The 27342-nt window shown below is 50.3% G+C and overlaps 2 protein-coding genes and 1 long non-coding RNA gene across 19 annotated transcripts in view; 1 reads left to right on the forward strand and 2 right to left on the reverse strand.

The window, feature by feature from the left end:
* Nucleotides 1–249: 249 nt before the first annotated feature.
* Nucleotides 250–26829, forward strand: CYB5D2 (cytochrome b5 domain containing 2). 6 transcript variants are annotated; one of them, XM_016931251.4, is made up of 4 exons: nt 250–370; nt 6952–7092; nt 11727–11913; nt 13918–14749. In XM_016931251.4, exons 2-4 carry the CDS (start codon nt 7038–7040, stop codon nt 14132–14134), a joined length of 459 nt encoding a protein of 152 aa, XP_016786740.1. In that variant the 5' UTR covers nt 250–370; nt 6952–7037; the 3' UTR covers nt 14135–14749. The 6 variants fall into 6 exon arrangements, with proteins under 6 accessions (XP_016786740.1, XP_016786737.1, XP_063654268.1 ...); XM_016931248.4 differs by having other exon boundaries at nt 254–1042; XM_063798198.1 differs by having other exon boundaries at nt 271–291.
* LOC134808849 (uncharacterized) lies at nt 9814–13661 on the reverse strand. The gene is made up of 4 exons (XR_010152765.1): nt 13511–13661; nt 13000–13372; nt 12343–12477; nt 9814–11976 (listed from the first exon to the last, which is right to left on the reverse strand). It is a non-coding gene; the product is annotated as an uncharacterized LOC134808849 (long non-coding RNA).
* Nucleotides 20651–27342, reverse strand: part of ANKFY1 (ankyrin repeat and FYVE domain containing 1) — a 97749-nt gene continuing 91057 nt past the window's right edge. For 8 of the 12 annotated variants that reach the window (XM_001160079.6, XM_016931242.4, XM_063798195.1 and 5 more), the window contains 2 exons: nt 25938–26028; nt 20651–24654 (listed from right to left, as the gene is read on the reverse strand). In XM_001160079.6, coding sequence (XP_001160079.2) covers nt 24522–24654; nt 25938–26028 — 224 coding nt within the window. In that variant the 3' untranslated portion in view covers nt 20651–24521. Of the gene's footprint in view, nt 24655–25937; nt 26315–27342 lie in introns of all 12 variants that reach the window. The other 4 variants (XM_063798194.1, XM_016931243.3, XR_001710701.3 and 1 more) reach the window with 3 other exon arrangements.

The following is a 27342-nucleotide window of genomic DNA, read 5'->3' on the forward strand; positions in this document are numbered from 1 at the left end:
CCCGCCTCGACCTGTCAACCTCCGACAGCAGCCGGCGGGCGGGGACGCGGAGGAGACGACGGCGGCCTCTGCGGCTTCCGGCTTCCTGGCCGTCAAGCGACGACCGCTGTCGCAAAGGCGCCGTCACGTAGATAGGCGGCCTCTACCAACTCACGACAGCTAGGCGGGGAGCGCCGCCTCAAAGGGTGCAACCTTGATTTCCCAGAGGACGAGTCTGTCTCAGTATCTACGTCATTCCGTAGCCTCCGCTGCCGCCATCTTTGTTGGGGCTGACAACCTGCAAGCCAAGAAGTACGAGAAGGGCCAGGCGCGGTGGCTCACGCCTGTAATCCCAGCACTTTGGGAGGCCGAGACGGGTGGATCACCTGAGGTCAGGAGTTCGAGACCAGCCTGACCAACGTGGTGAAACCCTGTCTCTACTAAATACAAAATATTAGCCGGACGTGGGGGCGCGTGCCTGTAATCCCAGCTACTTGGGAGGCTGAGGCAGGAGAATCGCTTGAACCCGGGAGGCGGAGGTTGCAGTGAGCCGAGATTCCGCCAGTGCACTCCAGCCTGAGCAACAAGAGCTAAAACTCTGTCTCAAAAAAAAAAAAAAAAAAAAAAAAAGTACCTGGAAAAAGTCGCAGACAGCGAGCTTTTCGCCAGTGCCAGGAATACAGATAAAACGAGAGAGACTAAGGGAGGGAGCGCGAGCGCGCGCGCCGATGACGTCACGCTCGGCGTCTCGGCCATCTTAGCTGTAGATAGAGGCGGCAACCTCGGAAGTGCGGAGCGGGTGGGCCTATATAGATGTTGAGGTTCCGAGGCCGTGGGCTTTTGTTGGGCCTGGCTGTAGCCGCAGCAGCGGTAATGGCAGCACGGCTTATGGGCTGGTGGGGTCCCCGCGCTGGCTTTCGCCTTTTCATACCGGAGGAGCTGTCTCGCTACCGCGGCGGCCCAGGGGACCCGGGCCTGTACTTGGCGTTGCTCGGCCGTGTCTACGATGTGTCCTCCGGCCGGAGGCACTACGAGCCTGGGTCCCACTATAGCGGCTTCGCAGGTATCAGCGAGGCTGCTCACGCCTTTCTCTCCGCTGGCGCGAGCCAGTAGCCACCTGCGCGTCGTTCGTTCGTTCATTATTCATCTATTTCCCCCCCCATCCCCACCCCACATCCATCAAACCCGTGCGGTGGGCGGGACGAGCTGCATGCACTATCCTTCTAGGCTCTCTGGCTCTGGCGGGACTGTGGGCCAGCTCTGTCATTCACCACCGCCCTGCGTGACTTACATTGGAGAAACATGTCTTCTGTCTCTTGTTACCGATTACCCAGCGTCGGAATCCCTAGGATACGGGCTGTGTGCCGGACTTTTGTGGGGGCTCTTAGGGCACAGATAAATGAGATCCCGCCCCGCCCCTACCCTCACAGTTTCCTTAATAATTCCAACCATCTCTTCATTATGCCCTGGTCCGAAATAATCTTTCTTCCCCCCACCCCTAAGCGTAGTGTTTTCAAGGTTCATCCATGGTTTATGAGCATGCATCAATACTTTATTCCTTTATGGCCCGTCATATAGTACATTTGGTCTGAGTCATTCCTGCTTCTAGTACAGATGCACCTGTTTGCCTTCCTTAGAAGGTTAGGGCAGAGGAAAGGGGTCCAGTCACCTTTACAGTCCTTGATACGTAGACCAAAGTTGTGCATATGTTAGGCCTCAAGAAACATTTGTCAAATTAAGTTTATGCTGGTGTCCCTGTGTTACAGCTGAGGGGGTTAAAGGATGCGATTTGCCTGAAACCCTCACACCTGAATACTGACAGAATATGGACTCAGACCACCAGCCTAGTGCTTTTTTTTTTTTTTTTTTTTTAAGATGGAGTCTTGCTGTGTCGCCCAGGCTGGAGTGCAGTGGCCTGATCTCGGCTCACTGCAAGCTCTGCCTCCCGGGTTCACGCCATTCTCCTGTCTCAGCCTCCCGAGTAGCTGGGACTACAGGCGCCCACCACCACGCCCGGCTAATTTGTTGAATTTTTAGTTGAGACGGGGTTTCACCATGTTAGCCAGGATGGTCTCGATCTCCTGACCTTGTGATCTGCCCGCCTTGGCCTCCCAAAGTGCTGGGATTACAGGCGTGAGCCACCACGCCCGGCCAGCCTAGTGCTTTTTTACAGATGTTGCCTTGCCAGCCAGCGGGACTGACCTCCAAAATTTAAAAAGAAAAAAAAAGTGCAGGGCAAGCCTAAGATCAGCTACTAGGCTGACATTAAATAAGCATTTTCCACTTGTCATTATCTTAGGGGAATTGGGAAGCTGCCTCTAGCACCTAAAATACAAGCCACTTCCCTCTGTCTAGGAAGTACTAAAGAAATACAAAAGTTGACAGAAAAGGAATGAAGTCCAGTTGGTCTCGCAAATGCCCTGAGATAGTCCAGCAGGGGAAGGGACTTACTCGGGTACACAGTGAGTTAGAAGCAGAGCTGGGACTGCAATCAAGGTGTTTTGTCGCTGCTAGTTGAAGGCAGTTTTCGTTGCGCTGCCCTGCTGCGTGCTAAGGGAGCTGTCGTTGGATGTTTGCACAAGTGTGGGCATAAAACCTTCGATGTCTGGAGTGCTTTTTATTTTTCAGTGTGCTCTGCTGTTTACTGAGCTCCCGTGTTCTGGTATTCATTGACCATCTTTATTTACCACTACCTACCTTGTGTCAGGGGCTGTGGAATCCAAGATGTCTGCAACATGCTCCCCACCGCCCACACAGTCTAGTTGGGAAGCAGTTATGTCCACTTATTCGTTCATTCAGTATTTTATTTTTCATTGAGATGTAATTCACGTGATGTAAAGTCCTTTTAACGTATACAATTCAGTGGGGTTTTTTGTTGTTTAGAGACAGGGTCTGCCTCTGTCACCCAGGCTGGCGTGCAGTGGCATGATCTTGGCTCACTGCAACCTCCGCCTCCCAAGCTCAAGCAATCCTTCCACTTCAGCCTCCCAAGTAGCGGGGACCATAGGTGTGCACCATCATGCGCAGCTAATTTTTGTATTTTTTGTAGAGATGGGTTTTCGCCATGTTGGCCAGGCCGGTCTTGAACTCCTGAGCTCAAGTGATTCAGCCGCCGAAAGTGTTGGGATTACAGGTGTGAGCCACTGCCCCCAACCTTTCTATTTATTTATTTTTATTTTTCGAGATAAACTGGGTCTTTAGCCCAGGCTGGAGTGTGGTGGCGCAATCTTGGCTCACTGCAACCTCTGCTTCCCGGGTTCAATATTCTTGTGCCCCAGCCTCCCGAGGAGCTAGGATTACAGGCGTGTGCCACCATGTCTGGCTAATTTTTTTTATTTTTAATAGAGATGGGGTTTTGCCATGTTGGCCAGGCTGGACAGGAAATCCTGGCCTCATGTGATCCACCTGCCTAGGTCTCCCACAGTGCTGGGATTATAGGTATGAGCCAAAATGCAGTGGTTTTTTTTGAGATGGAGTCTCACTCTGTCGCCCAGGCTAGAGTGCAGTGGCGCAATCTTGGCTCACTGCAAGCTCTGCCTCCTGGGTTCATGCCATTTTCCTGCCTCAGCCTCCCGAGTAGCTGGGACTACAGGCGTCCACCACCACACCTGGCTAAGTTTTTGTATTTTTAGTAGAGACGGGGTTTCACTGTGTTAGCCAGGATGGTCTCGATCTCCTGACCTCGTGATCTGCCTGCCTCAGCCTCCCAAAGTGCTGGGATTACAGGCCTGAGCCACCGCACCTGGCCCAGTGGGGTTTTTTTTAATATAGCCAGAAATTTGTAAAAATGTCACCACTAACTCTAGAACATTCTTCTCACCCCAGAAAGAAACTTCTTATCTATTAGCAGTCACTCCTCATTCCTTCCTTTGCCAACCACTATCTACTTTCTTTTCCTGTCAATTGGCCTGTGGTGGGCATTTCATGGAGTCATACGTGTGGCCTTTTGTGTCTGGCTTCTTTCGCCTAGCATCATGTTTTAAGGGTTCATCCATGGTGTACCAGCATGTAGCAGTGCATTATTCCTTTATGGCTGAAAATATTCTATAGATACTATAATTCTAATAATATGGATATACCACATTTTATCTATCAGTTGATGGATTTTTGGTTTCTTTCTACTTTTTTTGCCTGTTATAAATAATGCTGCTATATACATTCATGTACAAATGTTTGTGTGAGCTGGGCACAGTGGTGCATGCCCGTAGTCTCAGCTACTTGGGAGGTGGAGACAGAAGAATCGCTTGAACCGAGGAGGCAGAGGTTGCAGTGAGCCAAGATCGCACCACTGTACTCCAGCCTGGGCGATAGAGCGAGACTCTACCTCAAAAAAGAAAAAAAACTATGTACTTAATTCATTTGATATTTACTGGGAATTTACTAAAGATCAGGCACTGTACCAGACACTGGGGAATCCATAGTAAATGAGTTTGGTGTGTTGTCTTACCTGATAAAACTTACTAGTAGAAAAGACAGACATTAAATAGATATTAAATAGATATTACACAATTAATGTATTATTTTTGTGAAAAGTGTTAAAAGGAAAAGTACTGGTGTTACCAGAGGCTGTAACCGATTCGAAGAGGAGGAGAGAGGAAGGGAGCAAAGTGAACAATAAAGAACGTGGCAGTGGCCAGGTGTGGTGGCTCACGCCTGTAATCCCAGCACTTTGGGAGGCCAAGGTGGGCGGATCACCTGAGTTCGGGAGTTCAAAACCAGCCTGACCAACATGGAGAAACCCCATCTCTACTAAAAATACAAAATTAGCCGGGCATGGTGGCGCATGCCTGTAATCCCAGCTACTCAGGAGACTGAGGCAGGAGAATCGCTTGAACCTGGGAGGCAGAGGTTGCGGTGAGCCGAGATTGTGCCATTGCACTCCAGCCTGGGCAACAAGAGCGAAACTCTGTCTCAAAAACAAACAAACAGAAATGTGGCAAGGCAGTGTTGGTGGCAGCTGGTGCAGGACAATGAATGACGTGTTAAGGAATTTGGACATTCTCGTAGAACAGAGGGAAGCCTCTGAGGATTCTTTGGCAGGAGAATGATGTGATCAGTTTGTGTTTAAAGTATCAGTTGAGTGTGGTATGAAGAGCAGATTGGTGGGGCAAGAATGAATGCGGGGAGGTCTCCCTTGAGGTCTGCTGTAGGAGTTCAGGTGAGAAAGGATGGCAGCCTGGGCTTGCTTAGATGTGGGTGGAGACAGGCAGACTGACACAAGAACACTGCTTAGGCAGAAAATAACAGGACTTGGAGACTGGATGTGAGGGATGAAGGAAGTGTTAGGAACTGCAGGCTGGGCATGGTGGCTCACGCCTCTAATGCCAGCACTTTGGGAGGGCAAGGCGGGAACGTTACCTCAGGTCAGGAGTTCGAGACCAGCCTGGCCAATGTGGCAAAACCCCGTCTCTGCTAAAAATACAAAAATTAGCTGGATGTGGTGGCGGGCACCTGTAGTCCCAGCTACTCAGGAGGCTGAGGCAGGAGAATGGCTTGAACCTGGGAGGTGGAGGTTGCATTGAGCTGAGATTGCGCCATTGCACTCCAGCCTGGGCAACAGAGCGAGACTCAGTCTCAAAAAAAAAAAAAAGGGGGGGGGAACTGCATTCCCCAGGCTGGATGCGGGTGGCTCACACCTGTAATCCCAGCACTTTCGGAGGCCAAGGTGGGTAGATCACCTGAGGTCAGGAGTTCCACACCAGCCTGGCCAACATGGTGAAACCCCATCTCTACTAAAAATACAAAAATTAGCCAGGCATGTTGGTGCCTGGGGACCTGTAGTCCCAGCTACTCGGGAGGCTGAGGCAGGCAAATCGCTTGAACCCGTGAGGCAGAGGATGCAGTGAGACAAGATTGTGCCTTTGCATTCCAGCCTGGGCAACGAGCAAAATTCCGTCTCACGCACAAAAAAAAAGAACTGCATTCCTGGATTGAGCAACTGGTTGGCATTTACTAAGACAGGCAATACTGGAGTAGATACGGGTTTCCTGGCTGTGAGGGTGCTGATAATCATTATTTCAATGTGGACTTTTTTTTTTTTTTAAGAGAGATGGGGTCTCACCCTGGCACCCAGGCTGGAGTGCAGTGGCATGGTCATAGCTCAAACCCCTGGGCTCAAGCAGTCCTCCTTATTCGGCTTCTTGAGGAGCTGGGATTATGAGCATTAGCCACCACGCCCAGCCAGTGTGAACATTTTGATCTTGTGATGTCTGTAAGACGTCTAAGTGTTGTTGGATATACAGGTGTGAGCCTTGGGAGACATCTGAGCTAAGGATACAGATGTGGCTATCTTTGCCTGTAGGTGGGTTTTGAAACCACAGGTGTGGATGAGATTGTCAAGTGTGAGGGTGTGGATGGTAATTGACCCCTAAGGCTGGTAGACAGTGAGGAGCTGGAGAAGTAGGAGGAAAATCAGGCCAAGGGAAGTGGTCAGCTGTGTTAAAGGTTGCCGAAGGTAAAAGAAAGAATATGACCAATGCCAAAGAGATGTGTGTCCAAGGTCTAGGAGCATCTTTCACAGAGGAGGTGGTGGGGACCCCATTTCCCTGGGGATAAGGAGTAGGGCTTGTCAAGAGACGTTTCTCAGAAAGCAGATTCTGGCCGGGCGTGGTGGCTCACACCTGTAATCCCAGCACTTTGGGAGGCCAAGGTGGGCGGATCACTTGAGGTCAGGACAAGCCTGGCCACCATGGTGAAACCCCATCTCTACTAAAAAAAATACAACAATTAGCCAGGCATGGTGGCGGGCACCTGTAATCCCCGCTACTCTGGAGGCTGAGGCAGGAGAATCGCTTGAAAGCGGAAGGCAGAGGTTGCAGTGAGCTGAAATCATGCCACTGCACTCCAGCCTGGGCAACAGAGTGCGACTCCGTCTCAAAAAAAAAAAAAGAAAAAGAAAAAGAAAAGAGATTCTTGAGTGGGGATGGTGTCAATGGGTTACACCTGGGTCTGATGGAAACGTCTCTGTTCCAGGCCGAGACGCATCCAGGGCATTCGTGACCGGGGACTGTTCTGAAGCAGGCCTCGTGGATGATGTATCCGACCTGTCAGCCGCTGAGATGCTGACACTTCACAATTGGCTTTCATTCTATGAGAAGAATTATGTGTGTGTTGGTAAGTCCTCCATAGGTCATACATTTCATTTGGTTGTCTGCAGTGTTTTTAGGGGGCTGAGATTTTTTAGAGATTGGGTTCAAGGTTAAAATCTGAAAAACAGCCATGGACTTGTTTTACTTTAAATTCTGGTTGTTAGAATAGGGATGAGCCGCCTAGAAGGAGATGGATGGGCACCTGCTTCCCCCATTCTTAGTCTTGGGAGAGGATTACTAAGCTGCTTGCTTTGGCCTCAGTTTCGCCATAGCCAGTGGTTGCTTGCACCATCCTTGAACAACCAGCTCCAGAAGGGCAGCTTCCCTGTCTCACTGTGCTCTATGCATCTGGCTTCAGCACACAGCCAGAAGGGCTTGAAGCCTGAATTTATGTTTCGACAAATCCCCTTTTATTTGGTCCTCTAGGAGGAGACAAACTTCCTGAGTGAGCTGTCTCCCAGGTGGTAGTTATGCTAATCAAACCACTGTGTAGGGTACTGCACTTGCTACTTACTGATGCTACATAAGGGACTTGCTTCTCAAATGAGACAACACCAAACTGTGTCCTAAAGCAGTGTTAAAGACTCTAAACACTAGGCCCAGCGCAGTGGCTCACGACTGTAATCCCAGCACTTTGGGAGGCTGAGGCGGGTGGATCACTTGAGGTCAGGAGTTCAAGACCAGCCTGGCCAACATGGTGAAACCCTGTCTCTACTAAAAATACAAAAATTACCTGGGCGTGGTGGCACGCATCTGTAGTCCCAGCTACTCAGGAGGCTGAGGCAGGAGAATCGCTTCAGCCCGGGAGGTGGAGGTTGCAGTGACCTGAGATGGCGCCACTGCACTCCAGCCTCAACGAAAGACACTAAACACTAGATTGCTTCACAAGTACTGACAACTGGGATGGTCGTAGCCCTTTCTTCTATCTGCAGCCCCCACCTCTCACTGGAGTCCTACTTGGACATGACTGACTTCCTGAGGAACACCAGTATCACTTCACCATCGAAACAGGTCTAACTTGGAAGAATTCTTTCCTTAATGCCTCTGAATTTCTGCTTCTGTCATCACTGCTTGAGTTACCTTTTCTGAGAACCTTGGCATTTTTATTAACACCTCAGCTCCCTCCACATCCAATCAGTCATGGCTTTTTCATAATATCTAAAGTTTGTGTCCATCCATTGTGGGCCTCTGCAGCACGCCTTTTTTCATTTTCTGTCGTCTGCCCAAGATCAGTCTTGAGACCACAACCCTGTCTACCATCGAAGGCACTGACCTCTACTCACCTGCGCTTCAGAGGGCTAGGTTCTTCCCTTTCCCAGTGAAGTTGCCAAACCAAGGTTGAAACATTACTGGGTTAATAAAGAAAAGAAAATCCAATAGAAAAGAATAAGAGCCAGGAGTGGTGGCTCACACCTGTAATCCTAACACTTTGGGAGGCCGAGGTGGGCGGATCACCTGAGGTCAGGAGTTCAAGACCAGCCTGGCCAACATGGTGAAACCCTGTCTCTACTAAAATACAAAAATTAGCCGGGCATGATGGCGGGTGCCTGTAATCCCAGCTACTCAGGAGGCTGAGACGGGAGAATTGCTTAAACCTGGAAGACGGAGGTTGCAGTGAGCCAAGATCGCACCACTACACTCCAGCCTGGGTGGCTGAGTGAGACTCCATCTCAAAAAAAAAAAAAAAAGAAAAAGAATAAGAATGGAGTCCAGACCGGTGGCTCATGCCTGTAATCCCAGCACTTTGGGAGGCCGAGGTGGTCAGATCAGTTGAGGTCAGGAGTTCAAGACCAGCCTGACCAACATGGCAAAACCATGTCTCTACTATAAATACAAAAAATTAGCTGGGTGTGGTGGGACACACCTGTAATCCCAGCTACTCAGGAGGCTGAAGCATGAGAATCACTTGAACCTGGAAGGCAGAGGTTGCAATAAGCCGAGATCACATCACTGCATTCCAGCCTGGGCGACGGAGTGAGACCCTGTCTCAAAAAAAAAAAAAAAAAAGAACAGAGTCCTGTAAATGGGCAAAGAATGCCAGGCCAAATACTTCCTACTAAGATTTGGGAGCACACTGGAAGTGTTCGGATGTGTTTGGTGTGACAAGTGAACTGGTCTTGTTTGAATGATGTATAATGTGTTGAGGATGGGGTGGGGCATGTGGCGGGAAATGCCTCAGAAGGATTTTAGTTGATGTCAGGATCTTATTGAATACCTACTACTCATAAGTTACGGGTTCCATCTCAGGGGGACCAGGGATGAATTGAGTCCAGTTCCTGCCCCTGTCAGCTCATTCTGTAGGATAGGGGCCATGTTAGGCTCTTTCAGGTTACCAGAAACCCTCAGGATACATCAGTGGATGAAGGTTTATTGTAAGGGTACATACTGAAGTGAGGACAGCCAGGAAGCCATCTTGGCAGCCAACATGGCCAGGCCTCAAGGGAAAACAAGATGGCCTTGGTTATGCTGTGGATACAGGATTGGCTTGGAGATGCAGCCACTGGTGATCACCATTCTCATGACACAGATTCTAGAACTCTTCCTCTGTTGCCTCTGCTACTACTGTCCTCTCTTTGGGTCTCATGTCAGAAACTCACCAAAGACAGGCTTGTCACCATATAACACAGACACCCCAACCCCCGTAGTGGGAAGTTCTGTGCCAGGCCAACTCATAGACTGCAGGCCTGTGACTCGGGCCCTGATTCCTTTCTTTATTCATCTAATAAGTATTTAAAATGAATGCTCTATGCTAAGCTGTTTTATTTATTTATATATTTTTTGAGATGGAGTCTTGCTTTGTCACCCAGGCTGGAGTGCAGTGGCACGACTGCAGCTCACTGCAACCTCCAACTTCTAGGTTCAAGCAGTTCTCCTGCCTCAGCCTCCTGGGTAGCTGGGATTACAGGCATGCACCACCACGCCCAGCAAATTTTTGTATTTTTAGTAGAGACAGGGTTTCACCATGTTGGCCAGGCTGGTCTCGAACCCCTGACCTCAAGTGATCTGCCCGCCTCAGCCTCCCAAAGTGCTGGGATTACAGGTGTGAGCCGCTGCGCCCGGCGCTAAGCTGTTCTGAGTACTGGGCCTCACTAGTAGAGAGAGCCATCATAGACAAGTAAAGAGATTGAACAACTCCACATAGGACCATGCATCAAACTGTGATGTGATACGTTTGGGAGCTTTGGCTCCTTTAGAGCACATGCTCAGGAGTGGCTTCTTGGAGAAAATGACCGTTAAGCTGAGACCGGCAGGTGAGTGGGAGGCAGCCACACCGAGACCTGAGGAGAGTGTGCTGGGTCAGGGAAGAGCGGTGCGAAGGTGGGGAGTGGGGAAGCACAGCCAAGACACAGAAAGGAAGCCAGTGTGCTGGAGCCCCCCGTGAACGAGGGGGCACGTAGCTTGTAAGAGGCTGAAGAAGCAAATCAGTTAAATGGTTACAGGGCCTTAGAGGCCTTGATAAGAAATTTGCATTTTTGTCTGCTTTAAGAAGCCATTGAAGGGTTTTAATCAGGCGTCGGAGAGCCATGGTAGGATTCATGTTTTTAAAAGATCCCCTAGTTGTTTTATGGACAGAGAACTCTAGGAGGGCATGAGCTGACCAGAGAGCAGTTAGGAGGCCACTGCCACAGTCCGTGGTTTGGAGGAGGGTGATGGCAGTGGGAATGGAAAGGAGTGAACAGAATCAGGATCTGTTCAGAGGTAGGACTGAGGAGGTTTTCTGATGGATCCGATCAGACAGCAAGGAAGGGAGTATGATGTGGATGTAGAGGAGGAGGAGTCAGGCTCCTAATCCAGGTCACAGGCTAGAGGCAACACGGATTTGGGAAAGTCAGGGAGGGCGTTGGACTTGGGAGACGAGCTGAATCTCAGATGCGCTGAACATATGCGCCACTAGAATCGAAGGTGAAGCTAGTTCTTAGGGGTTGCTCCCTCTTCGGTCGCACCTCCCTCAAGTGCTTCCTTTCTGCTTCTCTTGCCTTGTGGCAGGTGCTGCCTCTGAAGGCCATTTGCACCTCAGGACTGGGCTACATTAGGACCCTGGGCTGAGAGAACTGACCTGTTTTTCCTTCTGGCCTGTAGGCTGGTGGACCACTTGCTGGCTGCTGCCATAGCTTAGACTTTTACAAATTCTGACAGGCATTTTAAAGCCGGGCACAGTGTGACTTACACCTGTACCCCCATCTACTCAACAAGCTGAGGTGGGAGGATTGCTTGAGCCCAGAAGTTCAAGACTAGCCTGGTCAACAGAGTGAGACCCCCATCTCTATTATAATAAACATTTAAAAAATGTTAGCCAATAAGCCATTCATTCATCAAACATTAATTGAATACCCAGCGTGTGCTCCAAGCACATGGAAGCATGGAGAAATGAATCACACATGGCTGTGCCCTCGGGGAAGCCTTGTCTGGAAGTGAGAGAGGTCTGATGGTTTCTGTGCTGAAGGGCTCTGCAGCTAGAAGAGGGATGCAGCTGTGTGGGGGCTTGTAGGGTGCTAAGAGGTTGGTGTGCAAGGCACCAGGAGTGCCTGCAGTAGAAGTTCTTATTAAACACGCACCAGCAGGACTGAAGTCAGAAACCCTGGGAACTTGTGCCTTCCCACACCTGCTTCAGCAGCTGAGTATTCACTCTCACTCACATCTGCCTTCCTGTCGTCACAGGGAGGGTGACAGGACGGTTCTACGGAGAGGATGGGCTGCCCACCCCGGCACTGACCCAGGTAGAAGCTGCGATCACCAGAGGCTTGGAGGCCAACAAACTACAACTGCAAGAGAAGCAGACATTCCCGCCGTGCAACGCCGAGTGGAGCTCAGCCAGGGGCAGCCGGCTCTGGTGCTCCCAGAAGAGGTAAGCAGGCTCCCCTTCTTCTCCTTTCTGCCTGTCCCAAATCCAACTCCTAGGCCATCCTGCCTGCAGTATTCAGTGAATTCAGGAACTGATTGTTAACCCCGGGGAGCTTTTTCAAAATACTGATAATAATTCTCAACTTTGGCTGCATATTAGATCTTCTGGGGAATTGCCAAAATTACGGATGGTCAGACCTCACTCCACTCAACTGAATGGGTTGAGACTTGGACTTGAGGCCTGGGCATCTTTTTATTTTTTCCGAATTCTCCAGAGATCCTGCTGACACAATCTTGACCCGGGAATGAGAAGGCACGAGCAGGATTTCTTGCTTTCTTTGGCCTGCTCAGCCACCCACGGGCTTTGGTTTCCTGTTTGACAGCACAAATCATGCCTATCTATAGGAGAGGGACGAGGAGGTGGGGAGGGTACCTGCAGTGATGGCTTCAACTGCTGTCTTAAAAACAGGTGAGGCGGGCATGGTGGCTTGTGGGCCACACCTGTGGTCCTGGCTACTTGGGAGACTGAGGCAGGCAGGTCGCTTGAGCTCAGGAGTTGGAGTCCAGCCTGGGCAACATAACAAAAAAACAGTAACAAACAAAAAAAACCACTGCAAATTCGGAGTTCTCAGCCTTAAATGAGGGGAGCAAGGGCAAAGGTAGCAGGAAGGAAAGCTCCTTCTTTCCTGGCCGCTAGCTTTGAAGAGACAGCTTCTCCAGTGTCATCTCAAGAAAGGGGGGACTGTGAGAACCTGGCCTGCTCACTTTATGGAGAGAAGCTAAGATAGGCGTGGGCCTTCCTGTGACACAGGCCTGAATGCAGGTAGCCTCAGAGAGCACTGGTCTCTGAGACTCCAGGAGGAGGAGACTCCAGGAGGCCTGCGTGCGTTCAGATGCTTGACTTTGCTTCCTTGGGCCCTGCCTCCTTTTCCCTCCCCACAGCCTTCCCCTGTGTCTCCTGAACCTCGTCTTGCTTTCATGACTGAGTAGTTCAGGCTCTGCCTTCCCCACAAAACCCTTCCAGGGCCACCCTAGTGAACTGCGGGGCCCTATCCCTGTGCCTCAGCTCAGTTTGTTGTCTTCTGTTCACCTGTGTGTGTCCCATTAGACTGAGAGGAACAAGTGCCGAAGGCAGGGACAAGGTGTGGAGTACGGATCCCCAGTGATGGGATGGAGGCTGGGTGGAAGAGGAGGCGTTTGGGTGACAGCCTTGTTCTTGGTAAGCTAGAAGTAGGATGTTTTCTCGCTGGGGGCAGTTTCTCTGACAGCAGGCACCGGAAGCTGTCTGAGGCGTCAGTTCCAAGAACCTCAGTTTCTTTCTTGCAAGGCCTCTGAGTCCATCAGAGACTGAGCCCAGTGCCCTGAGGTGGGCAAGGCCCCTGCCCAAGATAGGAGGGTGCTCAGGTTGTTGGGCCACAGCTGAATCCTCCGTGTCTGAAGCCTAGTGCCATCAAGGACTGGACCTGTGGGGCACAGGACAGCTTGCAGCTACACTCTATGCCAAGGGCTTCCCAGAGAAGGCCGACCCAGGTGGCCAAGGGCCAGGGCCCAATTGCCCACCCCCAGCCAAGTGCCCCAGAGAAGAAGGTGAAGACCCTGACCTGCGCTGGGTTGTAGTGGGGAAGGAAGAGGACAGTCGCACCCAGACACTGCTTCTGAGAAGCTCACAGGCCAGCAGGGGAAGCCATTTCACAGCTGTTGCCACCAGTGCAGGAACGTGGTGCTGCCTCCTAAGAAGGGGCAGGGCAGGGGCTGGGGAGCACAGTGAAAGGAACCATGGACTGTGCTCTTGGCCTGGGGAAGGTGGTGGTGGCCCTGCAGGGGAAGCTGGAGGATGTTAGGAGAGAGCATGAAGGCTCAGGGGCTGAGCGCTGTAGCCTGCTGCCTTGGGAAACACTCTGGTAGGCTTCTACTTTTCAGAAGGCCTGGCTCTCTGCTTCCTGCTCTCCCCTTCCCAGAGACTCATGAGTTCTCACATTTAAGAAGTCCTCTTTCCGTCTGTCCTTAGTGGAGGTGTGAGCAGAGACTGGATTGGCGTCCCCAGGAAGCTGTATAAGCCAGGTGCTAAGGAGCCCCGCTGCGTGTGTGTGAGAACCACCGGCCCCCCTAGTGGCCAGATGCCGGACAGCCCTCCACACAGAAATCGTGGGGACCTGGACCACCCAAACTTGGCGGAGTACACAGGCTGCCCACCGCTAGCCATCACATGCTCCTTTCCACTCTAAGCCGTAGCCTCTTCTGTTGATAACACACAGAGAGCTCTGCCAAGCACCTGAGTAGGCCCTTGACACTTGTGTGCCCTGGGATGCCACCTGGCGCGAATCAGGAGGGTCTGGAAGGACTCTGGCTATATTCTGCAAATGTGGCTCATGCCCCTTACTGTGGCTGGGCGTTGTGGTGCCTGAGGGACAGCCGGCCGCCTGCCCAGTACTGGTCAGCTTTTCACCACTGTTCCCTTTGACCTACTGGCCATCTTCCTCACAGCCCTCAGATATCAACGGGCACAAATAAGACCAACTCAATTTCCACTTGAATTTACAACCAAAAGCCTGCTGAGTTGATTACAGCTGGGCCAATACAGTAAGAGGCAATAACAAATTAGCGTGGGTTGATTCTGGAATTGGAAAAGCTTTTGCTTGTATGGATACAGCAAATCCAGATGTCTCTGAACAAAGCAACAATTTAAAGCAACGACATTTTCTCTCCTTTAAGCACTTAAAATCAGGTGTGGTGTGTTTTCAAAGGCAGAAGTCTGCATTTTGAGCAAAAGGTGGCTTCCCAGCTCTAGCAAGGTAACTGGTTAGCATGACATTAAAGCTTGGGCAAGGCTTCAAACTTAAGGTGGCTGGGCTTGCTGCTTGTCCAGTGGTTTGTATGTCCAGCGTCATCTGGCAAATGTCATACCTGTTACCTCTTGACTACTTGTTAAGGTAGATGGGGGCAAGGAGTGTTCCTACTTCAGACAGAGAAGTGGGACCAGCACTACCACAGACAGCGCCACGGCCTCTGTGCATAGCCTCATCAGAGCTTCCACCTAGCTCCCTTTGCCGCCCAGTCTCACCTTCAACATCCACCAGCTTCCTCCCTCTCTGTCACTGTCTCCTTTTTCTCCATCATTCATTTCACTAAATCGCTTTCCAGATTCACAGACTAGAAAATGGAGGCTGCCTCCCCTTCACTGGCAGACCTGTACTCACTGCCCCACCTGTACTCACTGCCCCTGTCCCCTTCACTGGCAGACCCGTGCTCACTGCCCCTGTCCCCTCACTGGCAGACCCGTGCTCACTGCCCCTGTCCCCTCACTGGCAGACCCGTGCTCACTGCCCCTGTCCCCTCACTGGCAGACCCGGGCTCATTGCCCCTATGGCCACAGCTGTTCCTTACACTTGGGCTCTGGCTTGTGGCTCCTTTTGCCTGCCCCCGCCATCCTCCTCACCTGCCCCTCTTGTACCTTTAACCTCTCCCCGTCTCCTGGATTTTCCCCCAGGTATGCATCAAACAGCTCACTTCTCTCACATCATAAACACTCCCTCAACTCCAGTTTTGGCTTATACTCACTAGCTTTGCTTTTCAGCTCCATTTGCTCTAAAAATCAGGAGAAATTCTGCATTGGCACATTCCGTGGTCACATCCAGTTCTTACCTAGGCTTTGTCACTCTGGATACTGTGGACCGTGGGGTCCTCCATGAAACCCTCGCTGGGCTTTATCCTGCTTCCCTTTTTGCCTCTGCCCATTCCTTCTTAATTGCCTTGAGAACCCCGTTTTGCCTCCACAAACCCCTTCCCATTGGCTCCTCTCACTCCAAATCTGACAGTTACTTAGACCGTCAAACCTGCACGTCTACTCCAGGCAGCTTTGCAGAGCGTTTCACCTTCCCCTCCCATGCTGCTTCCAGTTCTCCGAGGGAACGGCACCACCAGCTACACGCAGAGTCAGCATCCGAGCAGCCGCCCACACTCCATCCTCCCTTCCCTCCTCCTAACCCGCCTGCAGGTCCTGGGACCTCTGCCTCCCTCATTCTCTCCCTTCCCTTCCCTCTTATCTGTCCCTAGTACTCTTCCTGTGGCCTAGGCTGTCATTTCTCACTTGGATTACTGAAGGATCCTAACTGTACTCCCTCCCTCCAATCCCTCCTCCACACTGCTGGGAGCCGTCTTTCTTTTTCTTTTTTCTTTTCTTTTTTTTTTTTTTTTGAGATGGAGTCTTGCTCTTTTGCCCAGGCTGGAGTACAGTGGCGCGATCTCGGCTCACTGCAACCTCGTGGCGCGATCTCGGCTCACTGCAACCTCCACTCCCTGGGTTCAAGCGATTCTTCTGCCTCAGCCTCCCAAGTAGCTGGGGATTACAGGCACGTGCCACTACACCCAGCTAATTTTTGTATTCTTAGTAGAGATGGGGTTTCACTATGTTGGTCAGGCTGGTCTCGAAATCCTGACCTTGTGATCCGCCCACCTCGTCCTCCCAAAGTGCCAGGATTGCATGCGTGAGCCACTGCACCTGGCCAAGCTCTTTCTTAAAGATGATCAAGGCATCCCCCATTTAAGCCTCCTCAGGGGCTCCCCTGATCTATAAGGACTGAGTGCCAGCTCCTCTGCTGCGTGCCACACGAGGCCCTTCTGTGGCCTCTCTCCTCTTAGGCCTGTACCTTTCCCATCTCCTCCCATGTGCACCTCCTGTCCAGCCTCCCTCTCACTGCGTTATGTCTGCAGTGCCTTCACACAAGCTGTTTCTTTTGCCTGGAATGACGCTTCTTCCTCCGTTGAATTAATCCACCCCGTATTGCTTCAATATTCAGCTCAGTCAGGCCCCTCTTGGGAGCCTTCATTAACTGTTGGGCCAGCAGTGAGCTATAGATGCACTTTCCCTGCTCCATGGCTGTGCTCATATCACAGTGGGCTCTTACCATGAACTTCCTATCAGCCTCTTACACTGGACCTCAGACATTCTGAGGACAGAGCCCCAGTGTGATTCAGCTCCATACCCCTATATCCACATGACTCAGCTCCGTACCCCTATATCTACATGACTCAGCTCTGTGCCCCTATATCCACATGACTCAGCTCCGTACCCCCATATCCACATGACTCAGTGCCGTACCCCTATAATCCACGACTCAGCTCCGTACCCCTATATCCACATGACTCAGTGCCGTACCCCTATATCCACATTACTCAGTGCCGTACCCCTATAATCCACATTACTCAGCGCTGTACCCCTATATCTACATGACTCAGAGCCTTACCCCTATATCCATGTGACTCAGCTCCGTACCCCTATATCCACGTGACTCAGCTGCGTACCCCTATATCCACGTGACTCAGCACCATGCCCCTATAATCCACTTTACTCAGCGCTGTACCCCTATATCCACCGCGCCTAGTGTGTGGGAAGTTCGTGCAGAGTTGTTTCTTTTTTTGAGACAGGGTCTCACTCTGTCGCCCAGACTGGAGTGCAGTGGCGTGATCATAGCTCACTGCAGCCTTGACCTCCCGGGCTCAAAAAGATTCTGCCACTTCAGCCTCCCGAGTAGCTGGGACGATGGGCACGTACCAGCATGCCCGGCTAGTTTTTTATTTTTGTAGAGATGGGGTTTTACCTTGTTGCCCAGCCTGGTCTCGAACTCCTGGGCTCAAGCAATCTGCCCACCTTGGCCTCCCAAAGTGCTGGGATTACAGGCGTGAGCCACCGCACTTTTTGGAGATAAGGCAACAAAGGCACATAGAACTTAAGTCACTGAGCATGGACCTGAGCCTAGAACTCAAAGGTCTGGATGCCTGATTCGGTGCCATTTTCACTCCTCCATATTTCTGTATGTCTCTGCCCTCCCTGGGGCAGGACCAGGAGCAGACAGAAAGAAGAGCTGAAATTAGGATTTTCTTCTGAGTTCTAGGCAGTCCCTGAGCTCAGTGCTGAGACTTCTCTATTAACCAGAAGCAGCCCCCAACTCCATACTAACTGGAAACTAGTTACTGCCCATGATTTAGTCCTCCTTAGTCATTCAGCAAATAACTTACCAAGAACCTACTATGTGCCAGGCATCACGTTAGGGTTGGGTGGTCGAGGAAGCAAGGCTTCTGACCTCAGGGGGCTTATAGTATGGTGGAATAAACCCAGTAGAGCAGCCAGAGGCTGTCCTTGCGGTAGGAATGCAGGGAGAGTGTGAGGGCCAGGTCCCAAGATGTTCTGATCCTTCAAAAAACAAACAAACAAAAAGGAGCATTAGTCATTCCAGCCAGCTGCGGGCTCTGGCCGTGCCTAGAGGGTACCTGATCTCTGACTGATGCAAGAGCCCTGCGTGCAGGCTCCAGGACAGACTTGGCTGGTCTCAGCAGCCTGCTCTGTTCCTTGCTCAGTTGAGAATTCATTTCCTTTTTGATACTTACCTTATGGTACTTACCTTCCTACTTAATCTGGTAACATCTCTCATGTCAGGGCAAAGGATTCAGCAAAGAATTAGGTTCAGCAAGAATAGGCTGTCATTTTAATGGCCTGAAGGGCTCAGCCATGAGAAGCTGGTAATTACTGGAGAAATGCCTGGCCTTTCTCTCTCCAGTACAGGTGGCCCTGGGCAAAACCATGGGGGGGAAGGGCAAGGCCCTGATGGAAGCCACAGATAAGCTCAGCTTAGGCTGAGCATGCAGTTAGACTTGCTGGCAGAAGGAAGGGAAGGAGAAAACATACATATTGGGCAACTATGCTGGGCCAGGCCTTGTTCTCATTTAATCTCTATGCCTGCCTTGAGAAGTTCCCACTTTATGGCCCAGAAAAGGGGCATAAATATCTCCCCACCTCTTCTAATAGTTACATCAACCGTCGGGTGACAGAGCTGGGCTTTGTGATGCGAGTCTGATCTCTGCCACACCAGTGAGCACAGTGTCAAGGCAAAGCCTTTGCAGCTGCACTCCACTCCAACATTGTGAAGGAGGCCGGGCGCTTATAATCCCAGCACTTTGGGAGCCCAAGGTGGGCGGATCTCTTGAAGCCAGGAGTTCGATGGAGGCCAGCCCGGCCAACATGGTGAAACCCCATCTCTACTAAAATACAAAAATTAGCTGGGTATGGTGGTGCGCACCTGCAGTCCTAGCTACTGGGGAGGTGGAGGCTGCAGTGAGCCGAGATCACACCACTGCACTCCAGCCTGGGCGACAGAGAGAGACTCTCCCAAAACAAACAAACAAAACCCAAAAATAAAGAAGTCATCTTGAAGGAAGTTTCAACATTTGCCTTTTCATTCTGAGATTACAGTTTTCTATAAACATCTAAGAGTGAAGAGTCTGACGTTTTTTGGTCACAGCTGAGCCACTGCATGACCCTCGCCCCGCCCCAGCTCAGCCACTGCGTGACTCCCGCCCCACCCCACACTCACTTTGCTCTAGGCAAAGCTGTACTCTGAAAGCTGGCCCCAATGGGGAGGTTAGGACTGTGCCTGCTCAGAAGTCTGTGGGTGCCCCTCAGAGAAGGGCAACGACCCTAGGCTGGACCCTAGCCTTGAGAGTACTTCCTACTGCCAGAGCCCCCAGATTTCTTCCGGTGGCAGCAGATACTGCCAGAAGAGCCTGCAATGCACACACCAGAATCCGGGTACTTGGATGAGAAGGACACATTACTGATCACCTTCCTCCAGGCAACCCTGTCAGTTAAGGACTACAGTCCACCCCCATTATGTAGATAGGGAAACAGAGGCAAAGAAGTTAGGAAACTCGCCCAGAACTCTCAGCTCATGAATAAAAAAGCAGAACTAAAACCCAGTGCTCTCCCTGGCTGGGCAAATGTGTGGAAGTTGATGTGCCTGGTTACTGTTTGTGCTTCGCTTACCATAACCAGTGACAGTGTGGTTAGCACTGTTCGCCTCAAGGGCAGCTGTGAGGATTACTTGGGATTGTCCTGTGGAAACACTTCACATGCATATTAACTAGGAGAAAAGCCACTGGAGAATGAGCTTTATGAGCTCTATCACCACAGCTAGTCTGACCTAGGGGTAAGCAAAATGGAAGACAAGAAAGAGGAAATACATTTGCTCAGGAAAGCGTGAGGGCCACGTGAGCTGCTTGATTGGTAACGATTTGTACAGGGGCTTTATGGATCACTAGGTTTTAATTTGCAAGCCCTGAAACTGTCCTTAGTATTCTCTGAAGCCCACAGTGCCAGTCGCCCTTCACGCCTTGGCCAGCAGAAAGCTCATCATGAGTGGATCCTCTTGAGAACTTCAGAGGGGTCAGGTGACGGTGACTGAGACTGCCTCAGTGATCACGCCCGGTGCCATGAGCTGAAATCTGGGCCAAGGGCACAGTAAGTTCAGGCAGCTAGTATGTTTAAAATAACTACTTTTCGGGAGCTAAGCCATGAGGACGTAAAGGCATTAAGAATGATACAGTGGACTTTGGGGACTCAGGGGAAAGGGTTGGGGTGAGGGATAAAAGGGTCCAGTGTACACTGCTTGGGTGATGGGTGCCCCAAAATCCCGGAAATCACCGCTAAAGAACTTCATGTAACCAAACACCACCTGAACCCCAAAAACCTACTGAAACTTTTAAAAATTAAAAATAAATACATAAAATAGCTACTTTTACTGCTGTCAACAGCATGTTCCTGAAAAATGTTGGAATTCAAACTTTCCTGGAGGGCAGCTGGTCAAGAAACTTATTCACGTCAGGAGTTTTCTAAAATTTGTTTTTAATGCTTCTTGGTACTTCTGCATTAGAAGTAACTACAAATGTCTTATTAAAGTTTCCACTTTAAATGCACGATTTTACTTCATTTTATTATAAGGAATTGTTACAGAAAATGCAAATATCAGTATTTGAAAAATACATTCCGTTACACAGACTCCAAAGAAACAATGCTGATAAGCGCCGTGGTCCTCTATGATACCATCACCCCACACTGAGCACCACCCCGAAGGGGCTGGAAGCCAGGTGATCCACCCAAATGTGTGCCTGCAGTTTCTGCCCAGCTACTGCCCCTCCTCTGGGATCACACAGGGATGTCGTAACAGCCAACTCCACACATCTGCCAAAAAAGAGCAAGTCATCAAGGCGAGCAGTCTCGACTCAAGACTCCCTAGCTGCAGAAAACCAATGTTGTCAGTTGTAACAGGTTAATATATTATTTATGCCACACAAAAAAGGAATAGTACAGGCAATGATCTTCCAAAGAAAGTCTTTAAGGCATCTGTAACTTCTGGGAATTTCAGGGTTTTTATCTTGCCAGTCAGCTCTCACTAAAGTACTTCCACAGAGTGAGAAGGTGGCTCCCGAGTCCCTTTGGCGAGTTGGTGCCGCCTGCTTCCTCTGCCACCAGGCTGGGGTGGGGAGCTTTGGTGCTTCAGGTAGTTCTTCTGGGACTTGTCCCAAGGGAAGCAAGTGTCTGTCATGGAAACATTACCCTTCCTTGTTCCTGCTACTGTCACCTGGGAAGTTAGCGTTAGCTTGCCTTTCAGGGCGAAGCATTACATAGTTCAAAAGTGTTCTTTTTCTCCAGATAAAAGAAACCTAGATGGAGGTCAAGCTCTCCCCTTTCCCAAGACGTTCCCTCCTCTCCGTGCCCGTGGACAAGATTAGTGCAGAAACGGTTCAATATGGCAGGTGTGGGACATGAGCGGGGAGGAGTGGAGAAACCACACACACACTGAGATCCACACAGGGACCCATTCAGGGACAAGAGTGAGGACACAGAACGGGGTGGTCAGAAATGACTCGGGGCTCTGAGGTAGAGGACTAAAGGTCACGTGGACCCCACTCCTTGGAGAGAACGTGGCAGGTGAACTGAGCAATCGAATCCAGCCTCAACTAAATTGGTAATTGGGGTTGACCGTGCACAGGCCCAAAACTCCAAATGGAACACATGTTCTAACACATCGCTCAGTGAGACACCACGAAAAAGATGACTGAAAGTTCAAAAGTCCTAAGTGTAGGCACTTAAGTTTATGGGAAATTTCGGTGTTAGAGGATCATAGCAAATTAGTTTAAGCCATTCGATTTATATATAGCACATGGTCCGTACCTTTGTTTTAAAAACAAGGACAACAAAAGACTGTTAGGAATACACTGGATAATAAATCTGGCGATGAGCAAAGGGCAGTTGAGAGCAAATCCAGCATAACAATGTTGACTGTTGCAGCAAATTATGTTTCAGTAAAGTTTATTTTTCCTGCTCCACTCATTCAGAAGTGGCAACTTTCTGAATGAATTTAAGTTTTTGCTACTAGTACTTAAGCTACTGATGAAAACTTATACAACAGCTAGGCAGGTTTGTACTCAAGTGTTGACAGCAGGGAGAGCGCGGGAAGGGCTGGAAGCATGCCTAGTCCCAGCCAGGGCAGGGCATGTTGGAGTCAGCTCCCACTCAAGCAGCCTGCTGAGTGCAGCCCAGCGAGCGTCCGCGTGGTCGGGGGGCTTCCTAAGTCTGTGGAGAGAGGCTTTTCCTATATCCACATGGATGCACCCTGAAGCCAATGGAAAACAGGACTCAATGTTCTCCCAGTCCATAGCTGGTCAGTACCATTGCTATCCCTGGACTCAGGCTTAGAAGCAAGCTTGAATCAACATATTTGAAACATGATCTTAAGATTCTGAGTGCAATGACAGGCAAGATTGTTATTGAAATTGGTATGGTAGGGCATGGGCAGAACAATCGGCCTCACCCTTGACTCATCTCCCACATTCCTTTTAAAGAACAGGTATCCATGTACCAACCACTTCAATTCATATCCGAACCATGATTCTCTTACTTTCTAACTTAGGTAACCAAGCTACCTAAGCCCTGCCTGCTTCCTTATGGCCCTTTTCAGGTAATAGAAAATGGAAACTGACCACATGCCTCACATGGCCAAATGTTTGCCAAGACTAGCAGAGTTTTTCTTTTAAACATTCTGTATGAAATATGTCAGACTGGGGGCGGGGGAACTCTTCTAATTCATTGTTTTTCTTTTAAACATTGTGCACAAGCTTATATTCACATAGAAAGCATATACATCGTATAAATCACAGACTTTTTTTAAGTAGTACTCCAGTTTATCGCTAATTTTACACACATATTTAGGCAACAGAATGTATAAATCTACCGCAATACAGAGGACACACTATCCAGAAAAGAATGAACAAAGAACAGGCTGTTGCAAAAATATTTAGTCCCTTTACACATATATTCAAACTTCATTAATGCAAAAAATGTAGTGGTTATTAAATGTCTGAAAGAATCAGTATGTATGATTGAGATTGTTAATCTCTGAGTATAACACATATTGTTCATCTCAGAGTTGTTTTGTTTTAAAGCAGTGGTAGATGCTTCTCTTTAAATGTGCATTTTTTAGAAACTGGCCAAACCTTCAAAAGAAAAGTTTAACACCTCACGGTTAATATATGTACTAACAGCGATGAACGCCCAACAAGTTCTGGCAGCCTCATCCAGCACACAAGCCAGAGACTTCCAAAATAAGGTGGCGCACACGTGGCCAGGGCCCTTGGCTGGTGGCCCTTCATGGGGCAGGGCAAGCTACACAGAACTGGGACCAACAGCACTCGCAGCATCACTAGGGAGGGTTTCAGCAAGAAGCGTTTGTGTCAAGGACATAGGACCTGCCGGCCTGAGGCTGGAGATGCCCTTGGGGCTGAAGCCTTGGTGACTCCCCCTCTCATCAGTTGGCCTGTATGAATCTCTTGCTCTAAAAGATGCTCTGTAGAGTTTCTCCTTGGAGATTCGTGTGAGCTGAGGTCCAGTCAAAGCTGATCATAAGAATCACTGATGCAGGGATGTGTGAGGGTATTTTTGAATATGGATTTTTAAATTGGAATCACCGATAATGCAGCTCTATAAAAAGTGCAGCACAATAAAAGTGCATTTCCTCCAGCACTCTCCAACAGCAGAGTGACTGAGGACTCCACAGACAGGACGCAGCAAGACGAGAGAATGAGACGGCTGCTACGAGGTGTCAAGCGGCCCAGCTGCACTCCTGACACCTCAGTAGCATGAACACTGTAAAGCTTTCAGTTGTTAAGGCCACGATTTTTCAGCTCTCATCTTTGAACCCTGTTAAGAAAGATTTCACCTTTTTAAAAGGGGTAGCTCACTAAAAATACAGCTTAGCGTAAAAAGAAAAAAAGACTTCAGGGCAAGAGGATCCTATTATCTTTATGAAAACACTATGCAGAAAAGTCCACAGCCACTTACCCTAGAGTAAAGCCAGCTCATTAAGCAGCCAGCTTCCTACGCTGAGAGGCTCTGCCTCATCAGTCAGCCCAGGCGGGAAGACTTCATGAATGCTCTGGGATGGACACCAAGCTACTGGAAGGGAAAATGGTTTTCCAAGTGTCCCTGTATGTTGCTAGCAGAATGGGGAGAGGTCTAATTCCTAATCACATTTACCACTTAGGCCGAATGGCCTGGTCGATTAGTGAGACATCTAGTGAAATTGATCACAGTCTGACACACACACTGACAATCATATGGAATCGTTTGAAATGGGATCTATCACACCATGGTCCTTAATCGTTCCAGTCTATTGCCGCAGGAAGACACCTGCCAGCTCCTGCTCTGGGTGGGGTCAGGCTGGTGAGCAGAGCAGCTGCTGGGGAGGTGACCAAGGACGTGGCCTGCACCCTCCGGGGGGCTCACTAAGAGACCCCACCCAGAGTCAGTACATCAAAACAAATGTTGCAAACCCGTACAGGCTTGTTCAGATCAAACTTTATAATAGGAATCTCCTTGGTCGAGCATTTATGGCAAAGAAGACGTCCGCAGTGACGACTGTGGAAGCAAAGAAAGGAAGTATGAGAGGAGCGCCAACGACAGACTCTGCTTCCTGGCACGTGAGGACAACCGCAGCAGGGCCTGGCAGCCAAGGCGCCCGCAATGCTACTCTGGCAACTCTGCCAACTGCCAGCCCGGTTACCACAATTCATGTAGAATTTTTAGTCTATGAAAACAAAACTCTAGTCAATCATTATGTTAAAGCAATACTGAAGAAGGCTTTTTTTTTTTTTTTGAAGATCAAGAGCAGCTCAGGCCAGGCATGGTGGCTCACGCCTGTAATCCCAGCACTTTGGAAGGCTGAGGCAGGCACATCACTTGAGGGCACGGGTTTCAAGATCAGCCTGGCCAACGTGGTGAAACCCCGTCTCTACTAAAAATACAAAAATTAGCTGGGCGTGGTGGCGTATGCCTGAATCCCAGCTGCTCAGGAGGCTGAGGAATAAGAATCGCTTGAACCCGCGAAGTGGAGATTGCAGTAAGCCGAGCTCGTGTCACTGTACTCAGCCTGGGTAATAGAGCAAGACTATGTCTCAAAAACAAACAAAAAGAGAGCAGCTCAGCGCTATCTTTTTTTTCCTTTTTTCTTTTTTGAGATGAAGTCTCGCTCTGTGGGCCACGCTGGAGTGCAGTGGCGTGATCTCAGCTCACTGCAACCTCTTGTCTCAGCCTCCCAAGTAGCTGGGATTACAGGTGCCCGCCACGACCCCCAGCTAATTTTTGTATTTTTAGTAAAGACGGGGTTTTGACGACCCCCAGCTAATTTTTGTATTTTTAGTAGAGACGGGGTTTCGCCATGTTGGCCAGGCTGGTCTCGAACTCCTGACCTCAAGCGATCCGCCTGCCTCTGCCTCCCAAAGTGCTGGGATTACAGGCATGAGCCACCGCACCTGACCTATCTATCTCACTTTAATGGGAACAGCCCCTTAGTTCTCGGCAAAGCAGCCCATACTGAGGCACACCATGAGGGCAGTAGCTCATCTCAGCTTTGGTGCAGGCAGGAAGTCAGGAAGGATGGCACAGGCCTGGCAGGCTGCCTGGAACCTGTGCACCTTCAGCTTCCAGCAGGAAAGCCACCCGTCTGCAGGCTCCCTGCCTTCCCTACATCTCTCTTCCTCAGTAGGATCCTTGGGTGTGCTCATCTCATCCCTCCATTTCGTCAAGTTTTGCCCATCCATGTGCAGGACCCAGGCAAGTTCATGGCCTGTCCTGGAGAAGGGGGCAAGCAATGACATCAGCGGAAGTCCCCTTGCTCCTTGCCAGTGACGCTGGGGTCTTACCAGTGGTGTTTGCGAGTGGTGACTCCAAACTTGGCAGTGCACTCATAGCAGTAGGAGCCGTCGCACCACGGAGGCTCCTTGGACAGCATATCTGCAACACAGGGGGGAGGCCCGGTCCCGTCAAACCGCGACAGCGCCACGCAAGCCCCAGGGCTTAGAGGGAGCAGGAACACAGACCCGTAAGTGAGGCAGCGCTGCCACGTGACATAGGTGACGAAGGAAGTGAGGCAGCACTGCCACGTGACACAGGTGACGAAGGAGCCATAGGTTCTAAGTGGTTCAGGGCCAGCTTCCCAGAGGAGACTGGAGAATCAGCCCTTGCCCGGGAGACTTGGGGAGAAGGAAACGGTGGTCAACGAGGTGAACCAGTGTGATGTCTGTGGGGGAAACACGTAGTCAGGGATGGCTGGGATGGAAGGCACGGTAGGGAGAGAACAGAGACCACACAGCTAGACAAACTGGCCAGGGGAACAGAGGATGGGACTAAGACAAGAGAAATTGAGGAGGCAAAATCTGTAACTCAGTGACTGAACACAAGTGTGGGATGTGAGCGGGAGCAGGCAGAAGACACGGGTGATTTCCAGGCTTCCGGAGAGTGCCTGGGTCTGCAGTGGGACCATGGGCAGAGCGACCTATGAGAAAGAACTAAGTTTTCACGTCTAGGTTGGGAGTTGCCAATGCAGACAGGAATGACAATCACTTGGATTTACTGGCTGAACTCTCACTCTATCCCAGGCACTGTCTGCTCTACACAGAGAGGTCCACTGAGCTCATGGGGACGGAGCAGCACGTGAGTCCGTCAGTTCCTTCTGAGTAATGGGATGTGTGTGTTGCCGGCCCTGTGATGGGCACCGGTGCTGAGCTTTTCAAAGGCCAAGTGCACGGCAGAAGGAAGGTGCAGTAGACCAGATGTCACAAATGCTGTCCTTCAACCCGACTCCACCACAGACCAGCTGTGCCCCCTGGGCAGGTCCTGTGCATCGCCATCCCATGGCTACCGGGGATGTCTGAGCTTGTTTTCCTGCCTGTCTCTCCCCACTGTGGGTGATGACACAGCACAGGCATTCAAGACATTCTGATTCTTTCTGTCACCTCAGCAGGGAAGAGTAAAGATTCACAAATATGAAATCAGGAGGGAAGCACTCCTTTCCACAAAAGGGACACAGGGGAGGGAGAGCTGATAGGGGCTGGAGCAGCAGGCCATTTTGAAGGTTCTAGAGGATCTGAGTCAGTCTCAAGAGGACAGGTGTGCAGGTAAGTGGCCAGGACACACAGGAAGGGTGGCCTGCCTGGAGCTTCGGCATTTCTAGAAGGTTGTGGGGCGTGGGAAATGCACAAGGCAGAGTGCTTTGAAAAGAGACTGTTCACAGCGACCTTCCCAACACGCTCAAAAGTCCTTCCCTTA

Source organism: Pan troglodytes, chromosome 19, assembly GCF_028858775.2.
Source record: "Pan troglodytes isolate AG18354 chromosome 19, NHGRI_mPanTro3-v2.0_pri, whole genome shotgun sequence".
NCBI classification, from domain to species: domain Eukaryota; kingdom Metazoa; phylum Chordata; class Mammalia; order Primates; family Hominidae; genus Pan; species Pan troglodytes.